This window comes from Gekko japonicus, unplaced genomic scaffold, assembly GCF_001447785.1.
Source record: "Gekko japonicus isolate JY-2015 unplaced genomic scaffold, Gekko_japonicus_V1.1 scaffold79, whole genome shotgun sequence".
NCBI classification, from domain to species: Eukaryota; Metazoa; Chordata; class Lepidosauria; order Squamata; family Gekkonidae; genus Gekko; species Gekko japonicus.
The window spans coordinates 988,015-999,915 of NW_015167530.1; the positions used below are offsets into that span (position 1 = coordinate 988,015).

The window sequence follows — 11,901 nt, forward strand, 5'->3', positions numbered from 1 at the left end:
CAACACAATCCACAAAGTAACCTTTGTATCCATCAAAACCAACCTAAAGTGAGTTTAATTTCAGCTCTCTTCATGAACAAAAATGGTGATTGAGCCTGAGAGAATCATAAAGTATTATTTTAGCATCTGACCTTTTTAATATGAATAAATAATCAAAAACGGACCCAAGGGATGTAGGAAGCCATTCCTCCCACTCCTGATATGAAGGCAATGGAACAAAGCATAGTATGTTAGTTCAGCCTGTTCAGAGGACACAAGAAACTGCGGTTTGTGTCACACCAGTCAGCCCCATACACCAAACCAATAAACTAGGGTTTGTTCTTTTGCTTCCAAATCAGGATTCTAAAACCTGGTTTACTCCCGACTTAGAATGTGTGCTTTGTAGGCAAGAGAACAAACTATAGTGCCATTTCACCCAAACTGGACATCACAAAAAATTGCACCTTATTCCAAATCAGGAGATTGTCAGCCTCTGTGCTATGAATGAATAGAAGAGTAAGCACTGCAGAGCTGAGAACTTCCTGGCTCATTCCCATCACAGGCAAGCCAGAGTTTATCCTTGACATATGAATGCAGCTCATCAAACTGGCAATGACCAAGTCTACTGTGATCTAGACATATCCATGAAGTCTCTCCGGCCTGGGTGGTTAATTAACATGAACTTGATTAATGGGTCAGAACTTGATTAATGGGTCGGAATTTGCACCAGCAGCTATAACTACTGATTTTAAATGCTTATAATGTAATGTTTTATTGTGTTTTAAACCTTATTGTATTATTTGAGATGATGTGACCCACCCTGAGCCCGCTCACGGGATGGGCAGGATACAAATACGAAAAAATAAATAAATAAATAATGGAACCAAATTTTTATCTCCCAGGGCTGCGGTGGCTCAAGTGGTTAAGACGCTGAACTGCAGGCTGTGGAAGGTCAGGAGTTCAGCAGTTCGAGACCCGGGTGCCGCATGACAGAGTGAGCTCCCGTCTCTAGTTCCAGCTCCTGCCAACCTAGCAGTTCGAAAGCAAGAAAATGCAAGTAGATAAATAGGGACTACTTCGGTGGGAAGGTAACAGCGTTCCGTGCGCCTTGGTGTTTAGTCATGCTGGCCACATGACCACGGAAACGTCTTTGGACAGCGCTGGCTCTTCGGCTTTGAAACGGAGATGAGCACCGCAACCCTAGAGTCGGACTCGACTGGCTTTCGAGCAAGGGAACCTTTACCTTTACCTTTTAAAGTAAGGAAAATGTTTACACAGATAAATCATGCATCTGTAAAGCTGAAGTTCAAATAAGTTTCAAAGATTCACTGCACGAAAAACCAGGGTGAGGGCAAGACTCCTGATTGCCAACTCTCAAAGAATTAATGCATTCAGCCTTCTCTTGTATCCAGTAAACCCCCGTTTATTTTCCAGGCACAGAAAAACTCCCAGCAAGATGTCCAGTAAGCGAGCCAAAGCAAAGACCACCAAGAAGCGCCCTCAGCGTGCCACCTCCAATGTCTTTGCTATGTTTGACCAGTCGCAAATCCAAGAGTTCAAGGAGGCCTTCAATATGATTGACCAAAACCGTGACGGCTTCATTGACAAGGAGGATCTGCATGACATGCTGGCATCTCTCGGTAACAAAGCAATGCCCCGTTCAACATGTGCTGGTGCAACACAGCAGCCAATAGGATGAGCTGAGACTTGGGAACTCCTAGCTTTGAATCTCTCACCTTGGCCATGAACTTATTAAGCAGTGCAACAAAAGTGGCTCTGTCTTAGTCTCAGCCCTCCCACCTTTTCAAAACGGGGAAATGATGATACCAAGCTGCTTCACAGGGTTGTTGTAAGGGTTATGGAGATAATGTATGTGAAGCATTCCAGACGATTTATAGCAGCTAAGTCTGATTTATTCTATATATTGTGCTTGGATGGTGCCTGGAATTGGCCATTAAGGAGGTCTAAGGTCAGGTCATGTGTGTGTACAGGAATCTGAGGGACACGCTTTAGCTGAACTGAAAAAAGTAGGGGAGGGGAGGGGAGCAATGCTCCCTCTAAGTAGTAGCAGTAGTAGTAGTAGTAGTAGGAGGAGGAGGAGGAGGAGGAGCCAGTTTGGTGTAGTGGTTAAGTGTGCGGACTCTAATCTGGGAGAACCGGGTTTGACTCCCCACTCCTCCACTTGCACCTGCTGAGTTGCACTTGGGTCAGTCACAAGCTCTGGCACAGCTGTCCTTGAAAAAGAACTGTTTGTGTCAGAGTTCTCTCAGCCCCACCCACCTCACAGGGTGTCTGTTGTGGGGAGGGGAAGGGAAAGGAGTTTGTAAGCCGCTCTGAGACTCCAAGTGAAGGGCGGGGTATAAATCAAATATCCTCCTCCTCCTAAGACGTGGAGTCTTGTGAGCAAAAATTCTACTTTGTGAGCCACTGGCGTTAAAGTCGTGAGCAAGTGATTTGGCTACTGCATCACTTAGTTTGATCTGGAGCCCTCCTTCCTGAGCAGATGAAAATGCACGAGCCGGAGGCTCAAAAACTGTGAGCTAGCTCACCCGAACTCAGCTTAGAGGGAGCCCTGGAGGGGAGGCAGGAACTGGTAGGCTGATGAGGTGCAAAGAAGTCAGAGCTCTTGCTTATTTAGAAGTTGGAGAAAAGAGAAAACTTTGGCGGGGCGGCTCTGAGGTCATGGCTCCGTAGCGCTTTGCCTGCAGAGGGTCCCCGGTTTATCTCCACTTAAAAATAAGTTAGGAAGTGTTAGGAACTTAGGAAAGGTCTTTCCCTGGGAAAGATGCTGCCAGTCAGAAGAGACAAGGCAGCTTCACATATTGCGGCAGTGTAACATGACAAACTATAGCTAGCCAAATTTCTCCTCCTCCATAACTGTTAAAAGAAGACCAGCTCTCATTTGCGTCTGGCCCCTGTACAAACTGTTGCTTCTCGAGTGTCCTCCGGTCCGTCCGTTGTACAAAAGAATGGAGGACAAACTGACCGCCAGTGTCTTGCATAGATCACAAAGTGTGTCTGAGCACAGGGGAAAGCCCATGCATAGAGTCCCAAATGTTCAGATTCTCACCTGGAGATGATGAAGCCAGAACCTTTTGCCTAGTCTGAGACTGAAGTACAGGCGTCTCCAACACTTTTGAGCCTGCAGGTGCCTTGGAGATTCTGACACAAGGTGGTGACACAACCGCAAAAAGTGGAGCCAACCACTAAATGTCAGGGACGGGAGGTTATGCCTAATTCTGATAGTAGCTCTTCGACATTTCAGGCAGAAGTTCTGTTTAATAGGAGGGAGGAAAACCAGTTTGGTGTACTGGTTAAGAGCACGGACTCTAATCTGGGAGAACCGGGTTTGATTCCCCACTCCTCCACTTGCTCCTGGCTGGATGACCTTGGGCAAGCTGTAGTTCTGATAAGAGCTGTTCTTGAAAAAGAGCAGTTTCTGTCAAGAGTTCTCTCAGCCCCACCTACCTCACAGGGTGTCTGTTGTGGGGAGGGGAAGGGAAAGGGATTATAAGCCACTCTGAGAGGGGTGGGGTATAAATCCAGTGAAGGGTGGGGTATAAATCCAGTCTCCTCCTCTTCTCTCTCACTCACGCCCACAGACACAGAGGAAGCCCAAGTTTGGTGTAGCCCAAGACAGCCAGTTTGGTGTAGTGGTTAAGTGTGTGGACTCTAATCTGGGAGAACCGGGTTTGATTCCCCACTCCTCCACTTGCTCCTGGCTGGATGACCTTGGGCAAGCTGTAGTTCTGATAAGAGCTGTTCTTGAAAAAGAGCAGTTTCTGTCAAGAGTTCTCTCAGCCCCACCTACCTCACAGGGGGTCTGTTGTGGGGAGGGGAAGGGAAAGGAGTTTGTAAGCTGCTCTGAGACACCTTTGGGTAGTGAAGGGTGGGGTATAAATCCAATCTCTTCTCTCTTCTTCTCTTCTCAAGTGCAAGGGAGAAGAGAAGCAATTTTAAAAATACACTGGGTAAGGAAAGTGAGGGGGAAATAAAACCAACACTGTGGCAGTGACTACCACTGAAAAGACTTTAAAAAAATATCCTCAGCTAATTAGAATCCCTGATGGACAAGAGCCTCACTTGGCACTGACAACTTCTAAAAACACTTGGCAGGCACCAGGGAAGGTGCTGGTGGGCACTATGGTGCCCGTGGGCTCCATGTTGGGGACCTCTGCTGTAGTAAGTTAAAGCCTTGCTTGGCACCATGGGTAAGGGAGAAGTTTCTCTCGTCTGCATTATGCTGGAGGGCAGGGGGATATGGAAGACTTCTGAATGAATGCGTTCCTCAAAAGTGTGTTGGTGCCATACTCAGACTCCTCTTTGTTCCCCTTCCACTGTATATCTCCAAGATGAAAGCTGGTAATGATTTCAGTAAGAATCAGGCAACCAAAAACTAAATGAATGCACACAAGGCTGCCTTATACTGAGTCAAACCCTTGGTCCATCAAGGTCGGTATGGTCTACTCAAGGCTGGCAGCTGCTCTTCAGAGTCTCACGCAGAGAGAGCTCTTTCACATCACGCCCCTGAAAATGGAGGTGAAAGTGATGGTGATCCCTGCATGTTCCAACACTGTTTAGTTTAAAATATTTGTACCACATTTGTTTCCTGATTCTCAAAGCGTGTGCAATAAATTTACTGAAATCTCAAAATGAATCAGAAATGACCTAAAACAACCATTAAAATGAAAACAATAGCAGTTACTATATGGATCTTAAACATTTTATTTACTTCATTTATACCCCACTTTTCTCACCAATGGCGACCCCTCCTCCATTTTAATCCTCACAACAACCCTGTGAGGTAGGTTAGCCTGAGAGTTTGTGAATAGCCCAAGATCACCCAGAAAACCTACACAGCTTCCTATAGGCATAATCTCAAATCCAGATAGACTTAATGTCAGCCCAGAATGTCTGGTATGGGATAAAAGGACCCCAAGTGAACATGCAGATCACAAATGTTGACCCGCATTCTGTAGACTTACTGAACCACTCCCACGGGCCATTACAAGGCATGCAAATACAACCTGGTTTGATTGAGATCGGGAGCATTGGGGAGGATAAAAGAAAAATGAATGTGTGAAAAAATCTTTGAAAATGGGAAGAAACTGGAAGACAGTGGGATGATACTGTGAAACATAAACACATGCTTTAAAGCGGATTTAAAAGGTTGCATTTCTATGTAAGACCACTAGAGGGCACTTGGTTATACACTTGTGTAAACAAAATAATGGCTTTTTCTGATGGTTTTTTTTGATGGACCCAATGAGCAATTTGGGACTAGTTCATCCAGAAACTGGACTTGGATGCGTGCACGTGACAACCTGGGCCACACTGGAATCCCTGTCCTCCCATTTATTAAATTAATGAGTTGTATGAACTTGGCAATATTTCTTCCATGGGGATTTTCCCCCTTAGCTTCCATTCCTGATTGGCTACCTAGCATTCTGGTTCCCTAAACCTTATCCCCAGGATCTGGTTTATGGGCAATTTAAAAGGAAGCTCCTAGGAAACTATCTTCCTACATCAGCAAGGGGCCCATTCACTTTTGTTTGTGAGAACAAGGTCAGAGGGGCATTTTATTGCCCTGGCTTAGCAGGGCAATGTAATGTTTATACTCCGGCTAGAAAGACCTTGTAGAGAAGAAGTAAATGCACTGCTAGGATGCAGTCAAGCCAGCTGATGTAAACACGGTGGAAACACTTCCTGTCATGCTGATCACTTATACAAAATTCAGTTATTCGAGTTTATGAACAACACACGTCTCATAAGCAAAGACAGATGCTCTGATGCAAGAGACTGGTCTTTGTTCAAGAGATGCCACAAGATTAGAGCAGCTGGTTCTCCAATAGTTGGGAGGGAGAGTGTAACTCAGGAGCACAGGACTTGTTTTGCATGTAGAAGGTCACAGAGTCTGTTCGAGGAGCTCAGCAGAGGTGCTGGAGAAGAGATTGTTCTCTTCTGGAGACTTAGAAGAGCCTCTGTAGACTAAGTTGGAAGGACCAAAGACCTGACTCAATAGCCCTGTTCACATGTCTGTGCATCCATTTATAAGGAAGAGCCCGGGTGTGTTCACTTCAGAAATGAAATGGGAAAGCAGTACCTGGATAAATGCAGTATTTAAATAACATTAACAGTTTTACGTGCACTGAATGTAATGAGAATTACTGAATGCACTTTTTTTTTAAAAAAATCAAGTGTATACTGTACATGCATGAACTGTTAACACGAACAGGGGCTAATACAAGGCAGCTTCATGTGTTCAAAATGGCAGTGAATTTCAGAGGGAGAAAAAAAGATAGGAAGAAGGGAATTCCAGGATTAGCATATCAGGGATATTTATGAATACTGGTGTGAAAATTAAGGAGTGGTATGAGTGTTGTGAGTTGTGTGTGTCCAAACGTGATTCTGTTCCAGTGAATAATTCCAGATGGGTAGCTGTATTCATTTGCAACAGAAAAATAAAACAGTAGTCCCATGGCATATCAAAAATATATTCCAGTTTTTGTGAGCCATGGTACGTAAAATGAGCTCTGACATGACAGCGTACGCTAAAATAAATCCTGTTAGTCTCTAAGGTACTACTCGATACTTGTTTTGTTCAATTTCACAATTGATTGTTGTATAATCGTGTGTTTTCTCCATATGCCACAATCAGAGAGAGGATGCTGGATGACCGGGAGTTGCATTGTCCAAAGCACATTCATTGAGAAAACTCACTGTTGAATTTAGTTTATCCACGGGATCAGCCATATGAGTCAAACCACAGACTAAAAGATTGAAAAAATCCCAGCACAGCAAGAATTATATGTTCTTTGGATGTCAATGCATTTATGTATTAACACTCTGCTTTTCTCCACAGTGGGGATCCAAAGCAGCCTACCCTCCTCCATTTTATCCTTACTACAATAACCCTGTGAGGCAGAGAACAGCTGACCCAAGGTCACTCAGCAAGCTTTTAGTTCATGGCCAAGTGGGGATTTGAGCCTGAGTTTCCTGGACTCTAGTCCGGTGCTCTTAACTGCTATACTCTAACTACTCTGACAACTATATCTTGGGGGAATCCTTCCCAAAAAAGGGGGATTATCATAGTTCCTGGCCTTTCTTCAAGGAGTTCAAAGTAGAGTACTATCTTGAATTCCTTGGAGGCAGATTAGGATTAATATGATAAAAGTAGGCACTAGCTAATACCCTGCAGAAAAACACGTCAAATACATACCTCAAAATCATCAGCAAACAAACTTCCATTTTGTACATTTTTGTCTGGAAGTATAATAAAGAACTGTGATAATCAGGGACAATCCTAGGCTTGGCAAGCCTTCTCAATATTGAAGCACCTTTGCTGTGACAAAATCCTAAATTTCTTGGAGCTTTTAAGACTAGAAAAATAGAGATGACAATGACAGAGATTGACGAAATTACAAATGGTATGGCACACAGAGGTTTTTCTCCCCCATTAGACCAGAACTTAGTGTCTGTGTAACCACTGAAATTGATGATCAGTGGATTCACGACAGACCAGAATTTTCTTCTTCACACAATTAATGTATGGAATTCACAATTGATGTATGGAATTCACTGCCACAAAAAATTACAATGGCCATAGGATTAGGCAAAGGCAGGGAAAATAAGTCCATCAAAGCCATGATGGTGAATGAAACCAAAGCTGAGAGAGGACCTATGTTGCTAAGTACCACTAGCTGGGTGGGTGAGGGGGAAGTCTTTTACCTTCATACCCTTCTTTCGAACTTCTTGTGTTTGGTCACTGTGGGAAGCAGGATGCTTTAGTCCTTGGACCAGTAGGAGTCTCCCGTCCCTTGCCAAATGTGACTCCGATGAGGTTACCTCACTCCAGTTTCAATTTCTGATTGTCTATTTTATCCTCTCATAAGAACAGAGTGCAGTAACCATGGCTTTTACTAAAAGGCAAACTAGGCCACTGAGACAAAAGACTAAACTCTCCCTGATTGAATCTTTCAGGGAAGAATCCCACAGATGAGTACTTGGAAGGCATGATGAGTGAAGCGCCTGGGCCCATCAACTTCACCATGTTCCTCACCATGTTTGGGGAGAAGCTGAATGGCACTGATCCAGAAGATGTTATCCGAAATGCTTTCGCTTGCTTTGATGAGGAGGCCACAGGTACAGTCAATGCAGATCAATTCTCCATGGCAACTGGAAACACTAAGTTAAGCTTCAGCAAGTAGCGATAAGCAAACATACTGTTGTTTCATGAGAAACTCTCAGACCTGGGACTCTTGCCTTATCCCTTGGCTGTCTGTGTGAGAAAGTGTTCTGGGGAATTTGAAAGCTTGGACAATATTTTGTGTTTCTTTTAGTTGGTCCTAATAAAAGGTAATTAGTGGTTTGGCCATGATGGCCACTCGGACTTCTCCTGGTGGGATGATGATGACTCCCCATCTGGGCTGCATCAGCCAAATGGCAAGAAGGGTTGATACACAAATCTGCCTGCGTGCTCCCATTGCCGAATTGGAAACACACGGAGTCCGAGTTAGATGAATATCTGTTTAATGCATTGAAACAGGGAATACAGGGCTGAATACCTTAGCACTTCAGCAATTCCAAAGCTGTATTCTGCCATAACCAGGAAGGGCAGAAGATCTTATACCCCAAATGACATCACATATCGTTTACACATTAAAGATTGCCCTGATGAGTGCCCCAGCCCTCGGGCTCCCGAGCCGTGTGGGGAAGCAACATCAGGCCTGCCCACATGAGGAGGTGCCCAACCTGCTGGATGCCTGTGTGGCCAAGGGAGGTGGCATCCAGCATGCCTGAAACCTGCACAGCCTGGGGAGGTGACACCCAAAGCCTACATAGGGGGGACTCCGGAGCCCTGGGCAGAGCTTGGAAAGAGGTGGCCGGCTCAGCAGACAGGCTGCCTCTTCCTCCCTTCCTCCTTGAGGGAGACGGGGCCTTTTCCAGGGGCCTTTTCCCATCTGTCCCTGTAAGAGATACCAAATGGTTTTCCTTTTTGGAAGTTGCTTTGGACCAGCACAATTACCTGCAATCTCTGTCTGTAAAACAGCATTCTGTTGGTGGGAATGGAGGAGGCCTGATTTCTGTCTTTAATGCAGCCCCCAACTCTTTTGGCCTGTGAGGAATCCCTTCCTCCTAGCAGCAATTTTAAGGGGTTAAAAGGGGATGCTAGAGGAAAGGCAAGGAATGGAAAGATCTGTTTCTGCTAGTGGAACAGCAGAAAAATAAACAAGAATAATAGTGATAGATTCCCTTAAATTGGAAACCACACCTGCAGGAGTGGGTAAGTCAATGAATACTATGAGACAGACATTTCGTTTCCTGACTTAACCTCACAGTGAACTAAATCAAAATCTAAAGTGTAGTCCATAAACCTGTTCCTATGATCATGAAAGCACATCTTCATGTGGCTGTCTTGTTCAGCTGGGCCTCAGCCTGGAATAGCAAAGACACAAAGAATGAGTTAATGAGCTCAGTCTGGGAAGATGAAGGACGGCCTCGGGTTAGAACTGCACCTCAAAATGAGGGTGGGCAGTAGATGCTTCTCGGATCCTAAGGCAGGAGTAGGATTATTCAGTACCAGCCAGTAGATTATTTCAGGTGATTTGTGAAAGAGTATCCCATGGATCAGATCTGTTTCTACGCCACTGTTAACGGCACCCAAAATCTGACACTTAAAATGGCCACTTCACATTTTCTCATGGAAGGAGCTGTCTTCGACATGATCCTGCATTAATCCAGACTTTTTTGGGGGGGGGGGATTTCCTCCCCTTCCTTTCTTCCAATATCTCCACAGGTTTCATTCATGAGGATCACCTGCGTGAATTGCTCACTACCATGGGCGACCGGTTCACAGACGAGGAAGTTGATGAGATGTATCGAGAAGCCCCCATTGACAAAAAAGGCAATTTCAACTACGTGGAGTTCACCCGTATCCTGAAGCATGGAGCCAAAGACAAAGATGATTAGAATTAAGAGAGAGTCCAACGTTTTAATTGCCATTGTCCACGCCCAAGCCCAGGCCCCCTTGCTGCTCCTCGAAGGTCCCCTGCCATCATGCTCCTGTGTCAGTAAGGGCAAAGGCTTTGAAACATTTCAGCAGATCAAGCGCTAATTTAAAGGAAGAATACACATTGCAAGTTTGTACACCTGCACCTCCCTACACATACAGATCATATTGGTCCTTTGTTAAGCTGCTCCTTGATTCTGTAGGTCCCATGGAATAAGGTACTTTGATTTCCCCTCTCTCAAAGGGTCTAACTGCATAGATTTTGCCAAAGGAGGTAGAAGATACACTGGATTACCAGATGATCTGGCACTGTACATATATGACATACAATCACCCAATGCTGGTTCCAGTATAATCTAAGGGGGTTTGCGGAGATAGCGCTTATATAGCACTTTTTTTCCCACTTGCAAAGTGGTTTACAGTGCAGTCCTGAACAGAGTTATATCCTTCTAAATCCACGGAGTCAACAGGCATGGAAACTTTGTAGGACTGCACTGTTGCAGTCCTTACTGTTTTCTCATTAGCACTACTCTATGATTTTATTCCCATTGTATAGCTGGGAAGCTTGGACAGACATTTGCCCAAGGTCATAAAATAACTGCAGAGATGAGACTTGAACTCAGGTCTCCCAAAATCTAAGTTTAAATCTTTACAGGCTGTAGCACATTGGCCTTCACCAGTACTACTTTCTCTCAGAACTATATTGAAGCTATTTCAGCACTCACTGGGAACCAATTCAGGGGTTGTTTTTCCACCCTGGTAGGCCTCCTGCTCTCTGTACATGTGCACAAAAGAACACCTTTTCACCTGAGGATTTGCAGAGTGCACAAACATACTTGTGGAAAAGAATTTCCCTTGATTCCCTCTTATTCTCTACTTCATCCCAAATACATACAACCACCCACACCTTGAGAAACATGGTCCATGGAGGTACTTATTGGATAGCTGGCTACCTGACAAAAAAGCAGAGCAGGAATATCAATAAATAAAAGTTCACCCTCTTGTTTATAATTATCTTGAGGGTGAAAACCTTGCTTTGGGGGGTAAAAAAAAGACTAGATTATTTTTTTCAGTTTTAAAAAGTACAAATCTTGGAGTGCTATAGAAGCCCTTGTTCCATAATCCCTGCTAATTAATTAGCTCTGGGTTGGGAAATTCCTGGAGATTTGGGGGTGGGGCTTGAGGCATTCCCAGTTTCTCCTGGGAAACTAATCTCTGTAGTACGGAGGCCAGCTGTAATTCTGCGAGATCTCCAGCCCACACCGAGAGATTGGTAACCCTAGAACTGCCTGTAAAGCTGTTTGCTGTCAGTCAGACCAAATCTCAAGAAAATGAAATGGCATATAAAGGGTACAATGCAAACATACTTCCAGTCTGTATGTGGCCTCCTTCATAATGTAGCTCAATTAGCTTTGGGAAGGTTAACACTGGAAAAACCTCCCTTGGCTCTGGCACAGCTTCTCCTCTGGGCCAATTTTATGGTCCTCCCTATACATACCTGAACGGAATACTTCATACCCTGAAGCTAAGGACATTAGGTAGAGCATGCCTAATACAATCCAAGGAAAATCAGACACACCCAAGACTAAACCTTGCTGAAATTCACAGGACTTAAAGGAATATCCAAGCGGCTGAATTCCATCCAATTTTGATAGGATTGTGCATACCTGGCTTTCTCAATCCAGTATCACCAGAATCAAGATTTACGCCATGCATTTTCCCTAAGAGATAAAAAATCATGCTACACCCAAACTAATTTTTAGCAGGAACCAGATTGTATTGAGCAAAGGCCCATGGGACAACAGGGCTCCACCCATGATTCACTCTCACCAGGAGAAGGAGATAAGTGAACTATTTAACTCTTTCCTCTCCAAAGGGAATGTTAGCATCAGCATTGTCACCTTCACTAATCT

General features: G+C 44.5%; 1 protein-coding gene across 2 annotated transcripts in view; it reads left to right on the forward strand.

Moving 5' to 3' along the window:
- MYL9 (myosin light chain 9) overlaps positions 1-11,189 on the forward strand; it is a 30,433-nt gene extending 19,244 nt beyond the window's left edge. For both annotated transcript variants that reach the window (XM_015413413.1, XM_015413412.1), the window contains 3 exons: positions 1,414-1,619; positions 7,960-8,121; positions 9,776-11,189. In XM_015413413.1, the coding sequence (XP_015268899.1) occupies positions 1,436-1,619; positions 7,960-8,121; positions 9,776-9,948 (519 nt within the window). In that variant the 5' untranslated portion in view covers positions 1,414-1,435 and the 3' untranslated portion in view covers positions 9,949-11,189. The remainder of the gene's footprint in view (positions 1-1,413; positions 1,620-7,959; positions 8,122-9,775) is intronic.
- The last annotated feature ends 712 nt before the right edge of the window (positions 11,190-11,901 follow it).